The sequence below is a fragment of the Dermacentor variabilis genome, chromosome 1 (genome assembly GCF_050947875.1).
Source record: "Dermacentor variabilis isolate Ectoservices chromosome 1, ASM5094787v1, whole genome shotgun sequence".
NCBI lineage: Eukaryota > Metazoa > Arthropoda > Arachnida > Ixodida > Ixodidae > Dermacentor > Dermacentor variabilis.
Window position 1 is genome coordinate 276,509,126 of NC_134568.1, and position 26,885 is coordinate 276,536,010.

A 26,885-nucleotide genomic window follows, 5' to 3' on the forward strand; every position below is an offset into this window, starting at 1 on the left:
CATGGTAAGCTTGCAAAATCTGTTGGCACAACACCAATGATACAAGCAGATACATTTCTGGGTCGCTTCTACAGCTTTTCTTGTAAAGGACATTGTTGCACGTTCAGTACGATGGCAAATGGCTTAAAGGCATGCAAGATATACCAACATCAATGCTGTGATGTTGCTTGATGAGTGGTAACAACTGAGTTTGCATGATGGTGCTCAGCTGTCCTGATGGTGCTGACAAAAATAAACAGCAAGTTGTGCTCAGGGTCCAATCTTGTTGGAAGTGGTGCACATGACCATCAGCATTGTTGTGCTTCCTTCTGGGTCGGCAGACAACAGTGATTTTGTACTTCTGTAAGCACAGTCTGCAACAAGGTAGTCTTGCCCAAAGTATTCTTGAGTAGCAAGCCAACACAGGGGATGGAGATTGCTGACAGCCCAAAACTTCCTGCTGTTAAGGCAGGGCTGAAAAGCGCTAATTGCCCAACCAACTCTTTTTTTGCCATGGGCTTGTTGGTCTCAGCCATGGCGAGACTGCGGCTCACACAAATCTTTCATGCTGTCTAGCCACTTCACAACAATGGTGCTGCGGCCTATGTTATTGGTGCGCATTTCTGTTTCTGTGGCGGCGTTTAAATGAGCCGAGTGAGCACTGCAGCAGCTTGTAGGTGATAGTGCAATTTGTTGAATGAGTGCTGTTGCTTGTCTACCCACAGAAAAGGTGCATTGTCATGCGTAAGCCACATCAAAGGTCCAGCAATCTTATAGAGATGCTTCGTCAAGGAGTTGTCTATGTGCACAGACCAAGGAAGCACTGGACAGGACAGCCTTGTCTGTGGTTGGTGGGAAATTGTAGATGTAAACCAATTTGTCAGGGGCCAGTTAAATGCCAGGCTCTTGGAAAGGAGCACTTTTCAGGCTTGATAGAGAGCTCGCGTTTGTAAGGTATGTATAAAACATGATGTATCGTGTGAACTCCCAAGCAAGTGCCCGCTACCTGTGCAAGCACCCCCCTCCATTTTTCCAGATATAAAATTGGCACCAAGTACCGAGCAAGCAGCCCTCCCCTTTCACCCTGTTCACCGCTTCACACCTTCACTAGACTGCCTGCCTTGAGGATTTTATTAAGTGTCACCTATAAAATTTAAGAAAACATTGGAATTTAGTGAGGACAAGTGATTGATTGTTTAGCCGCACTTCTGCTGAGGCCCTGTAGTGGTGCCACCATAGCCGGGTATCTCTCTGTGCCTATGCTTTTGCAACCTCCAGATGCCATCCCACAGGACGTCCTGTGCTTTGTCGTGGAGGCATGGGCGGCTGTTTGTAACGTTCTGGGACTAAGAAAGTTTGCCAGATTTCTTCACAAACACTTTCATAACAAAGTTGTGGTACCAAGGCTGGAGTTACTTAGAGCATTTGGAGATCTTCCCAACTGGCAAGCCTTATGAGTCTCTGCAAGCAATTCATGCCCTCCAAAGGCACGGCAAGAGAGTCATGGGAGAAGGCAGCAAAAAGCTCCTGCTTAGCTCCAACTGTCAAGAGCGCCAACATTTTATCCTCCTACAAAGAGGGACCTGTGCATTGGAAGAGGCAAGACATACCTTCCACAAATGTTGCTACACTTCCGTTTTGCTGCTGTATCTTTGCCTGAAGTAATACGGTGTACACTGTACCTCCACCAGAAAATGTTACGTAGGCAAAGTATAGAGGCTAATTATGTAAATGTTGTATTTATAGTGGACAAGAGGATAACATGCAGCTTGCCTACTTTGGCTTTTATAGTATATAGGTTGGAGTGCTTGCCACCCTGTGGTGTGGGAGCCCATTGTGCCGTTCAAGATAGCATGCTGACACAGACCACTGTCGAGCTTGAGGTGACGAGTGCGGCCATGTTCAGTCATGTTCAGTCATTCAGTCACACACATGTGTCGTTCAGTCAGGTCTATCTCTATCAATAGATTGCTGCCACACCTACAAAACTTCCATTTCTATCTGTTCTTTTTACTTTTACTGACAAGCAATGAATAATGGGCACAATGAATTATGCTGGAAGCTACTCATTTTGTACCACAGCTATTGAACTCATTGTGTGAAGTATATTACAAGTTTTTACACCAAAGAGCAAGCAGACCTGATGCAATGCAACTCATGTGTACTCTGATGTGGTGCCGATACCAGTTGTGACTTGGGAAACATGGGATGTTGCTATGTATATGAATATTGGAGGCCACACTGGCAGTAATATAGCTTGGACATGATGCCATGGTTGTCATAGTGGAGTCCCACTTGAAGCTTCTATAATGCAGGCAGAAATTAACTGCAGGTAGTGGATTGAATTTTTCATTCCATTAGAAGGACTCAAACATGGTGGCTGCAACAGCATTAATTCAAGCTATCTATTCAGCTATTTACCGTATTTACTCGAATCTAATGCACACTTTTTTTCCTATAGGACGGGTACAAAAATTGCGTGCGCATTAGAATAGAGTACGACCCTAAATCTATGGTACCATATCGCCATCGGCATTTCAAAATGGCTGCCTCACACGTGATTCGAGCCTAGCTGCCGTAGCTTCCTCCATGTGCTGCAGTATGTGTACTTAGGCAATGCTTCCTTTAGCTTAGGTTAATGCACTGTCTGTCTTCCTGTTTTCTGCGTTTGCTCTATCAGCATGGAAGTGTCGACTACAAAGACATGTCGAGTTCATCATAATGCCGCAATTAAAAGGAAAGCGATCACACGTGCAAAGACGGACAGTAATCGGAGCGCATCATGGGCGTTCGGTGTTCTCGAAACTTTTGTGCGGGACTGGTGCAAATAGGAGAGATGTTCTACACCGGCGGCTGCTACTTATGGCACGGCCGCGCGGTCCCTATCTTGAAAGCGATACCGCACTTCTTCGCTCGAGCGCTTTGATAAAGAGTTGCCAGGGTCATTGAGTGAGACGTGTTCATGTTTGCTTGTGCGCACGTGACACCATGCTTGTTAATTTAGCTAGTAAGCGAATGTTTAAAAGGTTATATGGCCGATAATACTACCATCCTTACTTTTCATATAGCTGTCTACTAATCTGCTATCGTAATCGACGCTTCGCCTTTCAGGTGAAACTGTGACTTTTTTTATTTATCGCAACTTTAGTGCACTGGGAGTAACTCGATTAATAGTTTTTTCCAATTGAGAGAAAGTTGTATTTCTGCATGAAAGAATGAGGTGCATGGTACTGTAAAGTACTTTTTTTTTTTTAGGTCACGGCAAACGGGTGCGCATTACAATCGAGAGCGTTTTTTTCTCTTTTTTTTTTGGTCACAAAAAATGGGTGCGCATTACAATTGAGGGCGCGTTAGAATTGAGTAAATACGGTATGTTATCTGCAGTACAAACACTATGCATTTGAAAGTCATATCTAATTACATGAGCAATCAGTATTCAATTTAAATTAATATGTAGAATATTCAAACAACCCTAAATATACAGTTCCAATCTGTGGCTCACCTTGTCTTTGGCAATGAATAGTGGTGAAATCAAGAGTTCTTTTGCACTTGGTCTTTCTTTAGGATCACTGTGGCACATTGCCGAAATGGCTATCGCCTGCAACACAATGACAGAAGGGTAACACAAAGCTTACACACTTTCTTTATAGACACGTTATGCAACTGTACACAATGCTCTTTCTTTTAAATATCACTTTTAAAGGAGCCCCAAAAAACTATTTATTGAAGTCGAGAAATGCATTTGAAGTTAAACTAGACCATTTCAGAAATACTTTGCAGCAAGAACTACTTCAACGTGTTCAGGAGAAGCGGAGCTATTGACCATCAAAGATTACCTTTGATCCCCCTTACGGTGCTTCCGCTCCATTCTTCAATGCCTTGCAATTCAAGAGCTATGGCGGAGCAGGGTGTGCCCACACTCCACTTACTGAACGTCACTGTGGCGCACAATTCGAATTTGATTTTGAATGTTCATGTGGACACCACTACTACCGATTTTGGTGCCTACAATGTGCCAAATGCAGTTGTCCTCAGCAAGCCACAGTGCGCTCAGCGAGCAGACTCGGCCCGGCACCCTGTGGCGGCCATGGTATCAATGCTATGTCGCAGGCCCTAGCTACATGCTACTGTAGTGCATATGCACAACATTTGCTTTGTGCAAGACCGGGCTGGAGTGCACTCTCGCACTTATGCGCTTCAGTCTGGCCACACTACATGCTGCCGACTGGCTTTGTCCTGCACCAGCTTGACCGACAGATAGTAGCCACACCCAACTTGCACATCTTGAAGCACCGTCAACAGCTCAATATGAAACAATGTCTGCCAACGCATCTAGCCAGGAGCGGCCAGCAGTGTACATTCAGTCCGACTTAAAAAAAAGTTTTAGGTTGGTTCGAGGCTAGCTGAGTGTTCAAAAGTAATATAAATTAGTGAGGCCCAATGGCTACGACACCAATAAGACGGGTGGCGTAAGTTTAATTCCTGCGCCGGCGGCTGAGCATCAGCAGACGATAGTCGGCTTCTTTCATAAATATGTAATTCTTATTGAAATTCAAAAGCAGATTTTCGATTACTTTAGCATGTTTATTAAACTGCATCAATAAATACACACAGTAACAGCAGGAAGAACTGGACTGATTTAAACACCCTTCTTGACTGATGTCAGCTATCAGCTGATAGCAGCCATCTATCGGAACCTTGCATATGATGACATATGCAAGCTGCTGGCAGCTTCGAAGCGGGCGAAGAGAAGTTCTAATTTGAAAACAAAGTGTTTGAGAAATATGTGACTTTGCACTCTGCTTGTGAGCTCCCCACCCGGGCATGACTGCAAAATTTGGCTGAGAAGTTCACAGAAGCGTATGCTATCTGAGGGCTGCATTTTTTCACCAAGTCTGAGGGGTGGTTCAGGACCCCTTTAATTACATCTTCATTTTCTTTCTGCTTGGTGCCATTGCCATAAAAATCAACAGGGTATGTTTCACTGTTAAGCATTTGGATTTGAAGTTATAATTCCAATTCCAAAACTTGCTAAACCTTTCATTGTCAGTGAACAATAATGAAGAAATGTTTTAAAGGTTTTAGTAGTACTAATGCTTCAACACAGGGATCCATCTTTACCAAGGCCTTGTCACCTTTTGCAAGCAAAACAGCAAGGGGAAGGGTGACATTATAATATACATGTAGTAATGAGGAGTAGCCATCATGAACAGGCACTGGATAGGGCTGCAAGGGGACTCTGAACAATTAAATAATGCTTCTTTGGACAGGTCAGAATGACCGGAAAGAATGCACATATCCACAGTCGGAGGTCCATTAAAGAGAGTGGTAATGTGACCGTGCGTGCCCACATTGAGCCGCAAAAGAACTGTCACATGACAAGCACTTCTAGTTTCATTCTTAATTTGCATGTCACATTAAAACAACAACAAAAAAATTCAAGGGCCTTACGATCCAAAATCACCTTTTGAGCCAAAATAAGTTTATGACATTAACCCTTTCAGGGTCAATGACGTAAATATACGGAGCCGGGAACGAGTCCAAAATGGTCGATGACTTATACTTATGCCGCCGTCTGTAGGTTTAAAAGCATGCCATTTTCCTAACCTTTTCTTTCCTGGCATGTGCTGCCACTGTGTGGGAATACACGAATTCTTTTCTCGTGCCTCTCTCTCCGGGTTTTTGTTGCATGGTTTGTTTTAGAGCTATTTGCTCCGGCGCATCTATATACTACCACTCGCACATTGGCGCGCGTGGGCGGGCGGCGTGGCGATTAGTTTGGGTTTGGTTCCACAGGCGGTTTTGGCTTTTTGCACTTGCAAAATTAATAGCTATCTTGTTACTAATTTCTCAGAGGGCCACTGCCTGTTACTCGCTCATTTATTGCTCACAGGGGTGCACATACGAAGGATGCCACCATGCATGCGTTTCCTTTTCTTTTTTGGAGACTCTCTAAAACTAACTGTCTATGGTTGGCGATAAGATGAAGATTAGCAGAAGTCTGTCACACATTTTGCTTTTTGACGGGAGCACAACCACACAGTTTTCTTGAGTGCGCTCACCTACGCAGTTTGATTATACAATGGACGTAAATATTAGTGTAAGAGCAAGAACATTTGAGACCTACGAAATATTCTCGTGTGCGCATTTTCTAAGCCTTCAACTATATGTATAACAATGCATCAAATTTTTAATTCTTATAAGTTTATTTCCATTTTTATTGTTGTTATTCATAAATTATCAATACATATATAGCAAAGCAATATATATTTTTCTCACTTTACGGTCACCCTAGAAGAATTACGGTAAATTTTTTTCAATATAGGTCCCTTTGAAGAACTTAAATCTGCAATAAAAAAAAATCGACCCTGGGCAATCGCATATGGCAAAAAAAATCAACCCTGAAAGAGTTAAAGATGCTTATAGCATTAAATTGAATGTATTTTTATTTAAAGAGGTAAAAATCATTAAGTATTCTACAGTCACTAAGTGCAAGTACTGGCTATACCGTTATAAAAAATTCAATTGTGGTGGAAATACCCACAACTAATTATGGATATGTGTAATGGCTGTCTCGATATATCATTCTTGTAGCCAAAGCACTAAATGTTTGCAGTTTCAAGTGTGATGCACATAACTTTTCTTTTTCTTACTAAGCTTCTCCTTGTATGCACAATAAATTTTAAATATTGTTAAACAATACATAAATTCCTTGAACTAGCAGAAATGGCAGTGCTTTCTGTGCTAAACCTTTCCCTCTTAATGAGTTCGCAGGTGCATCACATTTTATATTTTCCTATCTTTGAAAATGCATTCTATTTGACATGTTGTACATAATTGTGTTTGAATGATATCTTATATTAGTCTGTGTAGACTGTTGTTTATGACTGTATAAAGTAATCTTGTTTAATCAGTATAAAACGAGACAAAGGATGGCAAAGAAGGTGGGACGAAGACAGTGTTTGACTTCGTACCACCTTGTTGCCGTCCTTCGTGTAGCTGGTTCTCATACCTTACTGTATTAGGCAAGCCTTGATGCTTACACTTCCACTGCCATTGTGCTGTCTTCAGTTTCCAGCACATGTTAATTCTTACTTGTGAGTTTCATTCTTTATTCTAAAGCATGCACCTATAATAAAGAGTTTTAGAATAGAGGCCCCAAATGTTTGAGGCCCCAAAGAAATAGTGTCGAAGTCAATGCGCATGCACGAGATGCAAACTGTGTTTGGGTTTTGCGTTGGCCACACTATTTCGCCGATTTAGTGGGAGCCCGAAAAGCTGCCCCAAAAGCTTTGTGTCAACAAACATGACGGCACCCATCGAAGCGATGGTTCTAACCTAGCACCAAACTAGGCTCGATTCATGGTAACGCGTGAAGTTCGCAAACTAGGAGAAATGACGGTGGTTATCGCTTTCTCTCAACTAGGATGCGTTATGAAGATGGATTCATTAGATGTTGCTGATTACAAATTCGATTGCCGATTTTATGGCTCATAGGCCTAACACGGCTTAACTTGGCTGGTGAAGGCTTGTAAAGTTGGCTACTCAAGACTACGTGCAACTAATTGCTTGCTGCTAATAGAATAACCCTCTAAATTGTAATTAAATGTGGAAACACGAATGTCAAAAATTACTCTTATCATAAAATGGTACATTTTATTTAATTATTTACAATAGTTTTTCTTCGACACCATAGTGGCACAGCAAGCACAAGACACTGTCCACAAACGCAAAGGCCTATTCTAAAACTCTTCACTCCTGCATGCCCCAACGCTAACAGCCGCAAATCTCTTTAGGGCTCCTATTCTAATACTTTCTAATGTATCCTGGTAAGGATTGATAGTACGAAAAAGTAAAATAAGTAAAATAAGTATAATAATCACATGAGACCTCATTTAGTTGTCTTTCCCAAATTAGTTAGACTCTAACATGCTGAAAGGAGTTTCTGTTTTTGTTTGCCTTCGTGCTGTTCTAACTTCGGTCATGATGTCTAGGTCTGCAAATTTTCTTTTTATCAGCACGTATATTTGTTGCTATGAACTGTATTCATGTGCGCTTTGCGGACTTCCAAACATAAGGTAGCAGTAAAATATTTATCGTATCTTGAAGCTGGTGTGCCCCCCACCCCCACCCCTTCTGTTTATTTGCAGCAGAGCGGCGACAGTGAAATGCATTGAAGCACCCGACCGGTTGTTATATAACATTGGTTGGGTGCTTGAATACACTGCACTATAGCTGCTTCACGAAGTCTACCTCTTATGTAAATGACATCAGAGGTAGACTCCGTGAATTGATTTTCGCGATTTGTGGTGCATTCTTGGCATTTCCAATTTTTCACACCATTTCTAATTTCAAGAGTTTGCAGGGAGCGGAAAACAATAGTTTATTTGGTGCCCATTGGCCACTTTCTTTACATTATGGGATACCTTGTGAACATATGGTATTACATGAAAATATCTTTTTTCTTCTTCCTGGTTTTCGATTTTTCTTCCAGAGCGCTTTATTTTTTACAGGAGTGTTTTACATACGTCTGTGATGACGGAAGATGGGTACCCGGCTGTTTTTAGGTGTTCTGTCTGCAGTAGGAGGCTATTTTTGATTTGGTGCTCACAGGATTTGTTCATTGCAGCTTGAATACAGGAGATGGCTATTCCCCTTTTCACGAGTTTCGAATGAGCACTGTCATAGGGAAGCATGCCTTTCTTAGACGTAGGTTGATAAGCCCAGCAAACATGGTGATTTGAAGCAAATGAAAGATTAATATTGTTATGGTGAAGGGAAAGAAGAAGGTGATATGAACTAGAGGAAGACTGGCCGTTGCCTGAACGTCATATACACCAGTTCTAAATATACATTATTTTAGACTCGTGGGCCTGCTTTCTTCCTGCAACATTTTTGTGGAAGGTGCGGGGTACAATCATGGAACTTCGCAGTGGACGTCATCTACCTGCCGCCACAATGGCAAATCAACCGACACAAGCGACAACGCCTCAGCAGCCCATGCCAACGGGCATCCTCACTCATCCGCGGAACCCAGGGACATTTTGTAGCACGGACAACGCCGAAGTCGAGGTCTGGCTTACGTTGTATGACAACAACACGTGGGGTCCAACAATGATGCTAGCAAACCTGATATTTTATCTGAGTGGAACTGCGAAGCAATAGTACGATACACATGAAGCTGACCTAACGAGCTGGGATGTCTGCAAAGAAAAAAATGCGAGACCTGTTCGGCAGACCTGTTGGTCGTCAGCTAGCAGCAAAAAAAGAACTTGCGTGCCGCGCTCAGACGTCCACAGAATCCTTTGTCGCATACATACAGGATGTGCTGGCCCTCTGTCACAAGACTGATAACAACATGACCGAGGCAGACAAGATTGGTCACATGCTAAAAGGTAATGCAGACAATGCCTTCAATCTCCTGATGTGCAAGGATTGTGCCACTGTGGATGCAATTATAAAGGAGTGCCGACGCTTCGAACAAGCAAAGGGCCACCACGTCTCTCAAACTTTCGACAGATTGCCCAATACCGCCGCGACATCTTCTTGCGAAGACCTGCCGTGGCTCATTCAGCCAACAGGACTGGAAGATATAACGCGCATCATTCGCCGTGAGCTTGAGGCCATGACTCCAGCTCCAGTTCGTTCCGACTGTCGGGAAAGCGTGCCCGCTATCTCCCTTATACAAGCGGTCGTTCGGGAAGAAATAGCAAGTTTAGGCGTTCCATCTCTCTGCTCGGTCCACTACAGAAACACCTACCAGATTTTTCTGGCCGCTCGCTCCCAGACGCAAAGCTTTCTGCCACTCCGTCGCAATCCAGCTGACTGGCACACAGCAGATGATAGTCCCATCTGTTTTAATTGTTCCGGTATTGGACACATCATCCGTCATTGCCTCAACGACTAGTCGTCACCTCCTTGGTGGTCGTATCCAAGTCACTACCGCCAAGTGCCAGACAATCATACTTTCTTGCCCTATACGCTGACTAGGAACATCAACGCCAACAGTGCTCCACCAAGATCCAGCCACTCCCTGTCTCCGCAAGGTTGTAGGTCTTGTTTGCCTCTCGTTCACCACTCTTCACCCCCGTATGCAACTTCACTTCGGGAAACTAGGCGGTGCAGTTCCCAGAGGTGAAGCTGCAACTCCAACCCGGCCCACAAATCCTCTGTTGACCCTGCCTACACGTGGAAACCTACAGGACATTGTAGTTGATGGCGTTCCTGTTACATCTCTTGTTGACACAGGAGCACAGCTTTCAGTTATGAGCGCTGCTCTCTGCCAAAGGCTCAGAAAGGTTCTGATGCCCGCCGTACCCTGCACTGTGTGAGCTGCCGATGGGAGTACTTCACCTGTTCTTGGAATGTGCACAGCATGTATGACCATTGGGGGCCATTATACCGTTGTTTTATTTATCGTCCTTGAGCACTGTCCGCACGACCTAATTCTCGGCCTCGACTTCCTTTTGAAACACTTTGCCCAAATTGACTGCTCCACGGAAGTTGTACAGTTGGATGTGCCGCTTCCTGCCAACGCAACTTGTGCTGCACACCGCTTATGTTCTGCTGAGTTTGCAAGGCTGTCTCCACAGGCAGCTACAAATGTCCTCCTGATGCCCTGTCCTCCTAAATCTGATGGCGAGTACGTCCTGTTGCTGCTTACTGACGTGGTTCGGTCGCACAATATTGCCTTACCGAGCACCTTAATACGAATCCGCGAAAACTGCGCTCACGTGCCCATCCTCCATTTTGGATTTTCGTCGCATGTGCTGCTACACGGTATCGCCATAGCGCATATCACTCCTTTGGAAGAATTTGAGATTTCTTCTTTGACCTCTGAATCCTTCCTCAGTACCAACGGACCTTTGTCGCCCACTCCTTCGTACTCGACGCCTGCGGACGATGTTTGTAAGATGATTGCCCCTGACCTTTCTCCCGAGCAAACAACAGCTCTTCGTTACCTCCTGTCATCTTATCGGAAGATCTTTGATTTAGACGATAGTCCACTGGGCCAGACGTCAGTCGTCACGCATCGCATCAACACCGGTGACGCCAGCCCCATTCATAGGCGGCCATATCGTGTCTCCGCAACAGAAAGGGCCATCATACAGAAAGAGATAGACAGGATGATGGACAAGGACATCATTGAAACTGCCAGTAGTCCGTGGGCATCACCGGTTGTCTTAGTAAAGAAAAAAGACAACTTGTGCCGCTTCTGCGTTGACTACCGTCACCTCAACAGGATGACAAAGAATGATGTTTATCCCCTGCCTCACATTGATGACGCTCTTGGCTGCCTTCACGGATCCCAATACTTTTCATAAGTTGACCTCTGCTCCGGTTATTGGCAGATTAGCATCAATGAGATGGACCGCGAGAAAACTGCCTTCGTCACACCGGATGGTCTGTACCAATTTAAAGTCATGCCCTTTGGATTATGCAATGCACCAGCTACATTCAAGCACATGATGGACTCTCTCTTATGCAGCTTGAAGTGGTCTACATGCCTCTGTTACCTCGACGATATGATTGTGTTTTCTCCCAACTTTGACAGCCACCTGCGGCACCTCATGACCATACTCTCCGTGTTTCACAGGGCTGGCCTTCAGCTAACTCCTCCAAGTGCCATTTTGGTCGCAGTGAAATTAACATGCTTGACCCCCCCATCTCGTAAACCCCGCCGGAATCCAACCTTATCCACAGAAAGTTCACGCCGTGCAAAATTTTCCTGTACCTTGTTCAACAAACGATGTCCGTAGTTTTCTGGGCTTATGCTCTTATTTCCAGTGATTTGTGAAAAAATTTGCCGACATCACTCACCCTCTCACTGACCTTCTTAAGAAACATGTCTCTTTCTCTTGGGGACCACTGCAGGAGAAAGCCTTCTCTACCCTGATTGAATGGCTTACCACATCCCCGATTCTGTCACACTTTGACCCTTCTGCGCCCACTGAAGTATGAACTGACGCGAGTGGTCATAGCATCGGCGCTGTCCTCACTCAGCATCAACAGGGCCAAGACGGTGTCATCGCTTACGCCAGTCGCCTTCTTACCAAGCCCGAGCAAAATTACTCCATTACTGAGAGGGAATGTCTCGTGCTCGTATGGGCGGTTGCGAAATTTCAGCCGTAGCTTTTCAGTCGGAGCTTCTGCGTGGTAACCGATAGTCATGCACTCTGCTGGCTCTCCTCTTTGAAGGACCCAACTGGACAACTTGCATGTTGGGCATTGCGTCTACAAGAATATACATTTTCTATTATGTATAAGTCAGGGCGCCTGCATAAAGACGCTGACTGCTTGTGTCTCATAATCCCGTGGAACAACCGGACAATACCGATACAGACTCGGACATCAGTATTCTATCCCTCTCCAGCTTTCTCCATATTGGCGATGAGCAACGCCAAGATCCTGTTCTTCGAACACTTACGGAACGCCTAAGCTCCTCGCCCAATGACCCGTCCCTCCGGATGTTCACCTTGCGCGATGGAACTTTATACCGTTGTAGCGTTCGTCCTGATGGCCCAGAGCTCCTCCTATTTGTTCCCAAGCACCTTCGACTGGCCATGCTGCAGCAACTTCACGACGCTCCTACTGCTGCACATCTGGGCATCACTTGTACTTACGACCGCCTGCAGCGCCGCTTCTTCAGGCCCGGCATTTATCGCTCTGTGAGCCGTTATGTTGCTTCTTGAAACCTGTGTCAGCGCCGGAAGATGCCTGCTATGCCTCCTGCTGGTCTGCTTCAACCAATTGATATCTCTACAGAGCCCTTCTTTCGGGTGGGCCTCGACCTCCTTGGCCCCTTTCCAATTTTTATTAAAAGAAACAAATGGATTGCTGTAGCAACAGATTATGCCACGGGATATACCATCGCACGAGCGATGCCAACCAGCTGCGCTACAGATGTCGCCGGCTTTTTACTATACGATGTCATCGTGCACCACGGCGCCCCTAGCCAATTACTCATGGATCGTGGCCGCTACTTTCTATTGAAGGTCGTTAATGATCTGCTCCACTCCTGTTTTACAGAACACCAGCTTGCTACCACGTACCACCCTCAAACGAACGGCCTCACCGAGCGACTCAACCGCACACTAACTGAAATGCTGGCCATGTACATTTCCGACGATCACCGCGACTGAGACCCCCCCCCCCCCCCCCCCCCATCGCTTTACCATACATTACTTTCGCATACAACTCTTCTCATCACGACACTGCCGTATTTTCACCATTTTACCTTTTGTATGGCTGCGACCCCCACCTTGCCTTTCGACACGTTGCTACCTTCCGCAGTGCAATCACCCAGCCCTGGTTACGCTGGAGATGCTATTGCCTTAGCCAACCAGGCCCGAGAGGTTGCCCGTCATCACCTCACAGTCTCGCAAGCTTCTCAAAAGCAACGCTACAACCTTCGGCACCGGGAACACCATTTTCCCCTGGCTCCCTGGTCCTTCTCTGGATGCCTTCATGTTACGTCGCCTTGTCAGAAAAACTACTTTCCCATTATTCTGGTCCGTACCAAATCTTACGTCAACTGTTCGATGTGACATATGGGATCGCCCCAGTCGGTCAGCCTTCAGTGCCTCCCAACGTCACCAGCGATGTTGTTGACGTTGCCAGGCTTAAGCCCTATGTCCCTCCATTAAGTGAGGCTCTATAACTTGCACCGGGACGGAGCTAACCCCGCCAGGAGGGTGATGTTATGGTGAAGGGAAAGAAGATGACATGATCTAAAGGAAGACGAAGACTGGCCGTTGCCTGAACGCCATATACACCAGTTGTAAATTTTATTATTTTACGCTCCTGGGCCTGCTTTCTTCCTGCAACAATATCTAAGAATTGAATGTTAGTTTTACTCGGCAGTTGAAAGGTGAATTTAGTTGCCCACCATGCATACTAAAAATTCTCAGAATATTTTTCACTTCTTGGTCAAAGCAATAACCAGGCCGCTGCTTTAGAAGAACCAGGTAGTTATCCATGTAGCGATAAATGCGCATAACTGGCAAGCCAACAAAAGCATCGCAAGTGCGTTAGTCAATACTAGATAAAAATATATTGCTAAGCAAGGGTGTGATGAATGAACCGATACAAATACCCCCAGTGCGTTATATATAAAAATTTCCGTCATGATTGATGACTGTTGACTGAAGATAAAATTCTAAGAGCGTTATGAAATTGTCAGCATTTATACCTACTGAGTTTTGAAATTATTGTTTACCTGTTTCACTGATTACTTCATGTATGGCAACCAGCAAACTGTTACAAGGAAGTGAAGGAAGGAAGATCTTCCACATTGACAAAAGAACCACTGATACCATTAAAATTTGCAGCACAAGGTCCCCTTAGTTCACTCACAAATTCTTTGGAACTTCTCACTCGGTAGGGGTCATTCACCGGCAGCTTCTTTAGATGGCTTTGCAAAAAACGTCCGACATGCAATTGCCATGAAGTCTTTTCGGATACAATAACCCTTGACGGGTGGTTCGGCTTATGTGTTTTGCATGTAAAGAACACTTCCAGAAACCCAGATTCTGCTTTGCTAGTCATCTTCTTTAGAGGTTCCAGATTGAGACCTGCAAGTAGCTTGAGAGAAGCTTTTCTTTGCTTCTTCGGATCGAACTGGACTGCTTTGAAATTCTTTGCAATTGCTTTGGCAGCTTTCTCTCTTAGGAGGGATTCTGGTAGGACGACGAACCCTCCTTCCTTGTCGGACTGCAGGACATTCATGCTGTTGTCCTTCATCCAGGACACCACTTGTTTAAATGGTAGTTGAGGTGCCATCCTGTGGTGCGCATTCTTTACAACACTGTCAATGCTTTCTCTGGCTGCGTGGTCCCCTTCATGTTCATCGGCCTTGTCTACCACATCTCTGGTCATGGCCAGAAACTGATGAGCAGACAAGTGCAGTTCATAGCTCAATTTTGGCCCTTTGCAGAGAACTTTCATGCCATCAGGAACACTCACTCCACCCAGAGTGGCGACGTTATTAGAAGGCCTAGGTTTCGGATTTGGTTTCCCCAAGGAAAGCCTTACATGCTGCCACAAGAATTCAGTTGAATGCCCTGAAAGCTTCCTGTATTCTTACAGAGAACTGCAGTCCTTGCACGGGTCTTTGCCTTCCTGAACCAATACTTGAATCCAGTTTTCTATTGTTGTCTTTGTCTTGAACCAACTTGCCCAAATAAAGTTGTTTCTACGTCTGTTGGAGATTTGCGAACGTTCATCTGATGTATGTTATATCAGAAACGGATATCCATAGGACATTGGACGGATATCTGTGGTTGCTTGGGATTGTCTGAGCTGCCCAAACAGCCACTCAACCCAGCTCTTAATGCTGAAAGTGTGCTCCATCATGGCAACAAATGCAGCAATCATTTCAATAGCACATCACACACAACTGCTCAACGATGCTGTAGAAATAGAAGCGCTGCTTACACAGTAAGAAAAAGCAAAATGGCTAATAGCCAGGCTTGTTGGTATGACACCAACCACTGCAAACATTGCAAACATTGGACAAAGGCTAGAAATGGACAAGGGATAAAAATCAGGGTGAATTCTGTAAGTGCCCACCTAGTGGACATGTCCATTTTGTCTGCTGCTGAAGTTCTGATTGGCTGGGCTAGGGCACGCATCAGAAGGAAACAGGTGACCCCAGCCAATCAGCACTTCAGCAGTAGAAGAAAAGGACATGTTCGGAACACTTACGGAATACCTCCCCTGCTGCTCCCCAGAACAAGCCGACTCAAAATAAGTGCAAATGGAAATAAACACCACACAGAACAGTTGAAAGCAAATTCTTTACCACTGAAAAAGAGGCTACCTGCTCTAAATAAGCCAGTAAACTTCAGTATGACTTATGTGCAAATTCCATACCATGTCCTGTGAATATTCCTTTAGTGCTGATGGCACACTGCCATTACGGAGTTTTGCGAGCTCTGTGAGGCGCTCGTGGACTGTGAAGAAGGGGCACAGTAGCTCAGTCAGCACAACACCCAAGCTGTATATGTCCACCTAAAAAATAAAATATAGTCTTAGCAATGTTACTTATTCCAGACACATTACAACAAGCAAATCATTATGCTGTTACACATGATACTCAACAAAAACCTATACAGTCGAACCTCATTATTACGAAGTTGCATCAGACACAAAAATATGTTGTGTCCAAAATTTATTAGAAGCATACATGCAGACATTGGGAGGGGGTGGAGGAATCCAATCAGGTTTATGCAAAAGAAACATAAGCAGAATGCTTCCGACGGGCCAGCAAAGGGTCGCCTGCACATTTTGACAAACCGTCAACATCTTGTTGTGCCATTACGAGGTACGGGGACAATATATTACATAAACATGCTATTGATTGCCACTTATACGCAACCATGTGATCAGTGTTATTGTGCAGGATCAGTATGTTGGCTTGCCACAGGCCAAAACATGTGCGTGCTACCAACACTTTTAGGCACCGAGGCAACTGCACGTGGATCCGTACTTTGCTACTACAGCTGTTAGTCTAGCCTGTGCATCTTACCTCACGCTCGATCACCGATTAAGTATACGAGCACGAGCATACTGGCAACGAGCTTCCCACAATGGCTTGTCTCCAGCCACTCCACAAGCCACACTGCTTACGCCGCTAGGCTTAACCAATGCTGCTTAATATGGACTCAGCAACCAAAGGTTTGATAACATGCCAGTCGACATGGTGGCAATTTTGTTCATGAACGCCTTCAGCACGTACAGTGTGAATGCCAGGAACACTGTGCGGTGTTAGGAATTTTGGTTATTGCTGTTATACATTGATGCTAGGGGTAAGTGGTGGTACGGCAGGAATCGTGCAGCTACAAAAAATAAGCTGTCTCAGAAATCGGTTGGCAACAGAACTTCAGATTTTTGCTACCAGAATATATGTTATGAGGAGCGTGCAAACAAATTTCCTTTGTGACAACAATACCGTGTCGCATGTTGCATTTTTGGTCTTGCTATATAGACCCTTTTCACGGAGTAGTTTGTTCAAGAGGAACGAGATGGCGCCTTTTGGTGACGCATTGCACATTGCCTCAGTGAAAGCATACAAATGCGAAACCATTACCGCTCCTGCCCTGCAAGCTGTGCTATCAGCTGTTGGAAATGCAACTGGGTGATCACTAATGCACTGTACCCCTTTCATGCTGCAAAATGTGTAACGGTAGAAGGAATATGCATGCAGTAGTTGGCAGCAAAAATAGTGACTGGAATTTAAAGAATAAAATGAATCTGCATGACCAAGTTCATGGACCGCTGCTACACAAGGACTCCCTGTGTTGCCAGTCGTTTGCACAGCTTTCCTCGAGGATGAAAACATTCACTCATCTCAGGTTACCTCAACATTCCGAATGAATAAAAATTGTATTGTATTGTATCTGCCAGCATTTCTATCGTCTACTTCCAAATCAAGGACTTCAACCCCGGAATGCCAGCAAGAGTGAGTATTGCTCTTTACACAGTGGCAAAGAGAGTAGCGCCGCTTCCTGGCATAGTAAGTTTCTTGCACATTACCTACACCCATACACTCCAGCTCACACTCAAACTTACAACCACTCTTTTTCCAACATAACAAAAATAAGTGAGTTGGTGCCCTCTTGCATCAATGTGCTAAAGCATGGGCGGCAACGACGACGACACCGACAGCACACGAAAGTTCAAAGCTGAACGTTTCACGATGGTCCACAGAGTAAGCGAGTGCCTAGCGACACGGAGCAATACTTTTTTCTCTGCGACTAGCAATAGTACGTCTTTGCTCCGAGCCCGTCTAGTATGCAGCCAGAACAAATCTATCACCACTGAGCACACCCGTGAGCGATTAGGCAGAAAATAAACAATCAGATAGCGACCGCATCGAGGAATGTTACCGAGTCAGAAACATGACAAGGCGCTGCTTCAAGATAATTGTCAAATGTAGAAAGAAGAGCAAAAGACACTCATCCTGATTTAATTCAGAAGTGGAAAGTCTGGCCAGCCTGGAATACATTTCTAGCCCCACTTCCAGTACAAGCCCCGTAACAGTGCTCGTACAGTTTGTACAATACATAATGAGCTCTGAAGGCGTTTACATGTCCTCTGAAGCTGTGGCTAAAGCTTTGTGTAGTTCACTCAGTCACTATCTACATCTGCCGAAGCAGTGGTTTGCTGAGCAACACCAGTGACATGTACAGGCGCGGCCACTGCTAGCGGGAACACAGGAACCTGCGGCAGCGCTCCGAGGAGCAGCCCCACCCGTGCCTCGTGAAGTCTCGGCAGACGATTCACCGGGCTTTTCGTCAATCAATTTGATTGCAGCTGTGTCACAAGACTTTATGAGGCTAGGGTGGTGGCAAGCTCCGAGTAGCATGCCACGGGCTCCCATGTTCCTGCTAGTAGTGGCCACGCCTGTACATTCATAGTAAACATGGAGACTACTGCGCAGGCAATAGATGCATCTCCACATGATCAAACATGGCAACGACCTTGGGATCACTGTGAAAAAGGTCTATAGGAGGAGAATACACCACTGAAATAAAGCATGATCAACTAAACTTTATATTTACTTCATTGTGTCCGTGTTCTTTATATTTTGGTTTAACTGTATCATATAAAAACGAAGACTGCCAAGACTTGTCTAAGGTTGGTTAAATCTTTACTTAATAAAACAATAAGCATGCGATACTTGGGTAATATGCTGCCCCAAAGTGTGTTTCTAACAGAAAAGTAGGCAGGTTTATTTTCCTGCATTTGCATTTCTACACACAGTTAGCACCTAACAATGCTCAACTTAGAAGGAACACAATGTTGCTATAATTATAAAGGTGGCAAGATTAAGTTTAGTACCTTTCTGCATGTCCTTTAGGAAATATGTTTTGTGGGGATGCACGACTCTCAAGCGTCGCCTGATGTAGTTTTCCTCGCATGGCTCTCGTGTCTCCTGTAATCCAGCTTCTCCCTATAGCTAAGTGCCGCCAGGGGTCGGTTTGGTTGCAGCGTATTACGAGAGATGGCGCAAGTGTTGCGCTGCTAATGCTACCTAACAACGAGGTTAGTTGGGTGCGACAGGAAGTAGCCTCTTCCTTTTTTCACTCGGGGTCGGCAAGCAGTCTGGATGTGCCGCGTGTGAGCCAATCCATGCTTCTGCGAGACCTGTGAGGCCTAGGAGCAGCACACCAGAAAGGACAAACATGATCATTTAAACGCGGCACCGTTCGCATGACCGTACACGCGAACAACCAAGCGTTAGTGTTTAGCATGGGCCGACCATATTCATTCGATATCCAGTCATGGTGAGTTGGACTTCCTAGATTTGTCGCGCGCCCATCGGCATGTTCTGTGGATAGCAATTCGGTTAGCAGGCATTAGTGTACGAAAGGTGCAATAAATGCCCTTGTGATTGTTTGCACTGCTGTACTGTTGTTCCTTTGGCCCAAGAGCACTTGTGAGACCGCCCACAGTCTCTGCAATGATGACTGTGAAATCAGCAATGGTTTAGTTATGTACTAAGTATTGTATAAATAGAAATGGGGGCCAAGTATACAGCTAAACTTCGGCTGCTAAAATTCCAGCTAAACTTCTGGCTGATTTGAGCTCGAGTTTTGCACAAAGATGGTATTTAGCAATAGGCTCAGTTGAATACCACATTTGCAAGCGTTACTACCCTAACAGCGCTGTCCATGTTGCTTTTTGCCTTTGTCCATATCTAGCTTTGTGTTGTAAGTATACTTGGCATTACTTGCCTGTTTCATCCACAATAAAGCTGAAATGCCCATTTGTGGCAATGTCATTCAAAACTGATATTGATTTTGCTGCAGTGCAACAGTGGTGCCATCTGTCACCTCTATATATAGTGAAAGGCATGTTTCACCACAGTAATGACAGTTGCCGCTACCTAACGGTAGCTGCTGGCAAAATCAACAGCTTTAGTGGTGTCACCACAGATAACAAACTGTGAATTTATTGTGAATTGGAACAGGCAAGTAATGCTTACAAATGTGGTATTAACCTGAACCCACTGCGTAACTCTTTGCACGCCTCTGTGCATAATTTGAACTGAAACTAATCAGCGGTTTATATGGAAGAGTCATGTATACCTGGCACTCATATTTATGCAACACTCAGTACAAAGAAGAAAAGGGATATCTTTGTGTATAAAGAGATTAAAAACAAAATCTTGGTTGTAATTGTTTGCGAAGACATAGAGATCGGAAATTTTAATACGGTCTCTCACATGTACAGTCTGTTTCACATTTAGGCGAAAACTCAGAGCACATTGCATAGCGCTGCAGCGAGCGCTGGAGTCGGGCGGTGGCAGCAGCTCGCGCAGGCACAGACACTCTAGGGACGTAGTCGTGAGCTGCATCGTCTGCTATGGTGACGCGCGCTCGCTGCATTGTCGGGAAGAGTGCCACTGTCAGAGGAAGTGCAACGATTTCATCGTTACTGCGGGAACTGAGCTGATATTCTTTACTAAACATTGCGTGACACCAAACTCTGGGCCGTCATTGGCTACAATGGAGTTCTACAAACTTCTTTTGGCAGCATGCTTCGTCTGTTCTTTCAAAAGGCTGAGGCACTGAGTGCGTGCACGTATATTTCTTCACTGTGTGTGCTACCGCAACACACAGTGACAAGACATACCAATATGTGCACGCAACGCACTCGGTCTTTATTTGACTTGAAAGGAAAACAAAGCACTCAACAATGATAACTATGGGGCTCAAACACGATGAAACAAATGGATACGAATAAAGGAATGCTTTAGGTTAAGACAATGAGCTGGAAGCGATTGTTCTCGACAATCATTCACTATACCAGGCAGACACTGCCCACCGGCAGGGAATTGGACGCGTCACGCTCCACACTTCACTTCGTATCTCATTATGTCCCCAGCGGCAGCGATGAAAGCGCTCATCCTGGAAGGCAGTGAAGTGTAGAGTGACTTGATCAGTGACGTGTTCATTTGCAGCACGTCTCACTCGCTGACGATGGTGGACCAAAGCCTATCCTCGGGCGACTGATAGAGAGGCTAGTGCGCCAGCAATACTTTCAATAAGCCTTATACATTTTAGATGATGTTGACACCCAGGGATTTGGGCAGCCACTCCAGGAGAGTGATGGCGGGCTCTTCGAGCAGTTCTTGCACAACACGAGCAGTGTGGATCGGCGACCTATCGTGTTGGAATATATAGTCGCCTTCCGGGAACGGGCTGTCAAGGACGTATGGAATCAGTACATCGTCTATGATTGACCTGCACCTTTCAGCGATGAACTTACCTTCGAGGCACATCAGTGGGCATCGCACAACGCTTAGTAAAGAATACCCGCTCATTTCACGCAGTAAGAATGAAATCCGCGCAGTAGCACGCTTCCCGACAATGCGAGGAGCGCGCGCCGCTGCAGCAGACGACGCGGTTCAAGACCTCGCCCCTCGAGCACCTGCGCATGTGAGAGCTGCTGCCACCGCCTGACTCAAGCGTTCGCCGCATTGCAGTGCAAGGTGCTCCGAGTTTCCCCCTAAGTGTGAAACAGACTGTACAAGAAGTTCTTTCAAAGAATAACTAGAATAGGTCCTTAATACAGACATCAATAACCTCTCAATAGACTGATGAATTTCAAACCTGTAGAACAGGGACAAAAATGATTTCAGGCATGTATGTATTTCCCTTTTACAAATATCACAATGCTGTTTCGATCTGGCAACAGTAAAAAATAAAACTCATGCCAATGATTACTTGGGAATTTGGTAGTAGTGGCTCCAAAGTCAATCAGCAGGAAAACTGCCATTTGCTGCCAACTTCAATTTAGTTTGGCTTTACATGAATAAATGCGTGGGCTGACTCAGAAATCTATTGGGGACTCCTCTATGTTTTATACTGCATACAGGCATTTTGCATATTTTTAATTTGAAAGTTAAATGCTTAGAACAGACAAAAGTGGCTTCTACAGACGAACCTGACATATCAAACCCATTTGCATCAAATTATCCCTTTTATGGAACAATTCCTGAACAATGTAAAGTTACAATGAGAATATACAGCAAGAATTACGGTTACATCAAACAAAAATAGCAGCCATTCCCAATACACTGAACTTCAAATAGCACAAAACTTCCCCAGAAGTTAGCTTTGGACATGGCAGCCAGGCGAGCTGCTAAGAATTCCTTCAAGTGGTTTAGCTCGGCTGCACCTAAGTGGCTCTACCACTCAAGAGACATATTCAAGCAGAAGAAGATTCGAGACTATTTCATGCCACAGTGAGCCGAATGTAGGTCCACTTTTACAATAAGGTACTGTCACAAACAGTATGTGCTTTTATATTGCCCAATTTTTTTTAATGTATAGATCAAATTATGCTCTATACCGAACTGGTTGGTGTTCTTTTGCAAGTTTAATATAACCGGGTTCGGCTGTGTTAGAAATATTCAGCACCCAAGCCATTAGTCAAGCTGATGGTAAAAAAAGTTGCCACAAGTTCTGCTCCAAACTGTTACCACCCCTGGACGGCTGCAATTGATTTGACATTTACAGCAGACTATGTCGATAACACACTATTTACATGCTCATAGGCTAATTCAGTTATGCTCAGAGGTTCTTAAAGCCGCATTTCAGGCATTCTATGGACAGGCAGCTGCAACCACAGGCAACACCAGTTCTTTGTCTCTCACTGCATAGTGCTACATACTGCACAAATCATCAGCAGCAGCAGCATCATCATGATCAACCTATTTTATGTCCACTGTAGGACAAAGGCTCCTCCCTGAATCTCCAATTACCTCTGTCCTGCGCCAACTGATTCCAACTAGCACCCACGAATTTCCTAATTTCATCGCACCACCTAGTCGTCTGCTGTCCTCTACTGCGCTTCCCTTCTCTTGGTACCCATTGTGTAACCCTAACGGTCCAACGGTTATCTAAGCTGGACATTACATGACCAGCCCAGTGGCATTTTTTTCTCTTGATGTCACTTACAATATCAGCTATACCTATTGGCTCTCTGATCCAAGCCGCTCTCTGTCTGTTTCTCAAGGCTATGCCTAGCATTCTTCATTTCATCACTCTTTGCGCGCTCCTTAACTTGTTCTCAAGCTTTGTTGTCAGTCTCCAACTCTCTGCTCCATATGTCAGCAGCAGTAAAATGCACTGATTATACATCTTCCTCTTCAATGATGATGGTAACCTTCCAGTCAGGAGCTAACAATGTCTGCCATATGCGATCCAAGTCATTTTTATTCTTCTATGAATTTCTTTCTCACGATCAGGGTTCCCTGTGATTAAATGGCCTAGGTAAACATACTCCTTCACTGACTCTAGAGGCTGACTGGCAATCCTGAACTCTTGTTCCCTTGCCCTGTTATTCACCATTACCTTTGTTTTTCTGCATATTATTCTTCAACCCCACTCTCACACTCTCTCTGTTAAGGTCTTCAATCATTTGTTGTAACTCGTCTGCAGTGTTGCTGAATAGAACGTCATCGGCAAACATAAGGCTACTGAGGTATTTGCCGTCGATCCTTGCTCCTAAGCCTTCCCAGTTTAATAGCTTGAATATTTCTTCCAAGCACGCAATGAATAGCATTGGAGGGATTGTGTCTCCTTGTCTCACCCCTTTCTTTATAGGTATCTTCTTGCTTTTGTTGTGCAGAATAAAGGTAGCTGCTGAATCTCTGTAGATATTTTCAGAGATATTTACGTAGGCGGTCTGTACTCCTTGATTACGTAATGCCTCTATGACTGCTGCTATCTCTACTGAATCAAATGCCTTTTCGTAATCTATGAAAGCCATATATAGAGGCTGATTGTACTCTGCCGATTTCTCAATTACCTGATTAATGACATGGATGTGATCCATTGTAGAGCATCCCTTCCTGAAGCAAGCCTGTTCCCTTGGTTTACTAAAGTCCAGTGTTGCCCTGATTCTATTGGAGATTATTTTGGTAAATATTTTATATAAGACTGTGGGAAGTAAGCTAATGGGCCTATAATTTTTCAATTCTTTAACGTCTCCCTTTTTGTGAATTAGTATAATGTTTGGATTCTTCCAGTTTTCTGGGACCCTTGCAGTCAATAGACACTTCGTATAGAGAGCCGCCAGTTGTCCAAGCATTACGTCTCCTCCATCTTTGATTAAATCGACTGTTATTCCATCTTCTCCTGCCGCTCTTCCCCGTTAATGTCTTGCAAGGCCCTTCTGACCTCATCACTAGCTATAGGAGGAGTTTCTGTATCCTGTTCATTACTGCTTCGAATGGAGTTATCCCGAGTCCTCTGGGTACTGCACAGGTCAGCATAGAGTTCTTTTGCTGCTTTTACTATATCTTCAAGATTGCTGATGATATTACCGTGCTTATCCTTCAGTGCGTACATCTTGGTTTGCCCTATGCCAAGTTTCCTTCTCACTGATTTCAGACTGCGTCCATTTCTTACGGCTTCTTCAGTCTCTATTTATTACCTCTATGTCATCTTCATCTCTCTGCTCTAAGGCTGCATACTTGTTATCAAGCAACAGCCTGAATTTGTCTGCTTTTACTCTTACTGCCTCTAGGTTGGCCTGTTTCTTCTTGACCAATTTTACTCTTTCTCTCTTTAAATTGAGGTGAATCCTAGCCCTCACTAACCTATGATCACTGAACTTTACCCTACCTATCACTTCTACATCCTGAACTATGCTGGGATTGGCAGAAAGTATCAAATCATATGGGAGGCTTAAATCAAGACTGTTTCAGGTGCAGTAAAAATTGATGTTAGTGACCATTTATCTACAGTATTTTCTATTTTAGATGTATATGCTTTGCACCACAAGAAGACTCGTGAACATAATGTCAAAAGAAATAATAAACAGACAACATCACTGACGGGTCAGAGTTAGTAAATGAAGGAGAGGCTGGCACCTATTATGGGCAAATAATATAATTATTTTGATCATGACATTGTCCCTCATTGGACAATTCGAACTTGACTGCTCAGCACACATGTGCCTGCCCTAATGGCTGCAGTGCCTATTTTTGCAGTGTTAAGGGACAGTCAACATGTCCGACACATTATCTCCAGCCAAAAATGCTGATTGTCAGTCTGCCTTTGGCAGATGTTGATGTGAAAATGGCAAATTACAATGAACAATTACTATATTTATCCAATTTTAATGTGTGCCATTTTCCCAAGAAAGTTGGTAAGAAAATTGCCTCTGCATTACAATCGGATATGAAACCAAAACTGCACTCGTGCTGTTAGCAACAGCCTGCTGTCAGAGCCAGTGTCATCACCATTGTTGTCACAAGATGACGGCAGAACAAGTTATCACCATGGTTGCATAGGATAGAAAATGGGCATAGAAAATGCATGAGGAGCGCGCTTCGAATGCCGTCGCCCACGGAAATCGACGGCTCTCGTCCCTGAGAGCTTGCACCATTCGGCCCAGCCAACGGCCGAGAATACCACTATGGCTGAGACATTCACTCTTATTGCAGCCTGCCTGATGTGGCAGGCCGCATCTTTCTTTCTTTATTTTTTTTTATCCAGCGTATATGGTCCAGGTGTGGTAAAATCCTGTTTGCGATTCTAGCAGAGTGGTTTGAGAAGTTCTGTTTCCTGGTCCGGTTTGGCTGTTTTGATCAGATCATCAGTGTCCTACGTTTGACGTTACAATCTTGCTTTTCAGGACTTGTTATGCGAATCTATCTGGCTAGAGTTTGACCACAATTCCCTACCAGTCAATAATAGCTGTACAATAGTAGGTGCTATATTGTCAACCTCATATGCGGAATTCTGTTTTCAGCTTAAATATATATTACATGCGTTAATTAATGAAAATAAAAATATAATAATTTGCGGAGACATACACATTAACATTCTCAATTTCAACTGCCAGTCTTGCTCTGACTATGTAACGTGTCTACTCAGCTATGGCTTTTTCTCCTCAATTCGGATTTCAGCTAGGATCTTTCAGACTCTTCTATGCTGACTGATCACATCTTTTCTTCATTTGATTCTGATCGCTCTTTTGGAGTAATCGATTATTAAATCACTGATCACTACCCTTTGTTTTTTTGCCTAGGTTCAGAAACAGTAAGCAATTCTAAAAAAAAAAAAGATAACTCTTCATTCAATAAAACAGTTTAGTTATCAGGTTGAGACCATGAACTGAGATTACGTATATATGGAAAGTTGTCCCGAGAAGGCATTTTCAATGTTCCATTCCGGAATTACTAAATGCATTGATCAGTGTACTACTTATTCACGAGTCGCACATTGGTATTCTACTACAAGAAATCCTTGGATCACAGATGCCATGTTGCATTTCATAACAAGAAAAAATAACCTTCACCAAAAGGCAAGATCACAGCCCTTTAACTTAAATTTGAAAAATTGTTTCCTTTCATACTTGAACATTCTTTCCGCGGTTTTCGGGCATGCAAAACGAGACTACTACTACGAAAACAAAATACTTCTAAAAAGAAGCAATACCAAGTGAAACTGGAAACTGTTTCTTAATATGAAAAGAGTCTGAACCAGGGATCAAAAATTGTCCTCAATGATCATGAATACACCATAGATAGTGATGTTGCTAATGCATTTAGTGACCACTTTGTTGGTTCTCATAACAGACTTCCACCTAGCGCAGTGCCAAATATTCCATGTAGTTCACGTTCATTATATCTTCATACTGCTTCACCACGAGAATTCTATAATGTCATTTCTTCCCTAATATCAACTGGACAAGGCCTTGATTCTATCATACCAGCTCATATGAAGCTTGTTTCTACTGATACCTCACCTGTCCTTGCTGATATTATTCACAAAATGTTCTGTGCAGGGGTATTTCCCAACTCACTTAAAATTGGTAAAGTAATACCCGTCTTCAAAAAAGGCGGTCGTGAAAATATTAACAATTACTGTCACATTTGTATC

The 26,885-nt window shown here is 44.2% G+C and overlaps 1 protein-coding gene across 4 annotated transcripts in view; it reads right to left on the minus strand.

Annotated features, from left to right (window-relative positions):
- LOC142565121 (eukaryotic translation initiation factor 2-alpha kinase 1-like) overlaps positions 1–26,885 on the minus strand; it is a 79,947-nt gene that overhangs the window by 1,463 nt on the left and 51,599 nt on the right. For 3 of the 4 annotated variants that reach the window (XM_075676237.1, XM_075676235.1, XM_075676236.1), the window contains 2 exons: positions 15,853–15,990; positions 3,482–3,577 (listed from right to left, as the gene is read on the minus strand). In XM_075676237.1, the coding sequence (XP_075532352.1) occupies positions 3,482–3,577; positions 15,853–15,990 (234 nt within the window). Of the gene's footprint in view, positions 1–3,481; positions 3,578–15,852; positions 15,991–18,822; positions 19,138–26,885 lie in introns of those variants that run through there. The other variant, XR_012824841.1, reaches the window with a different exon arrangement.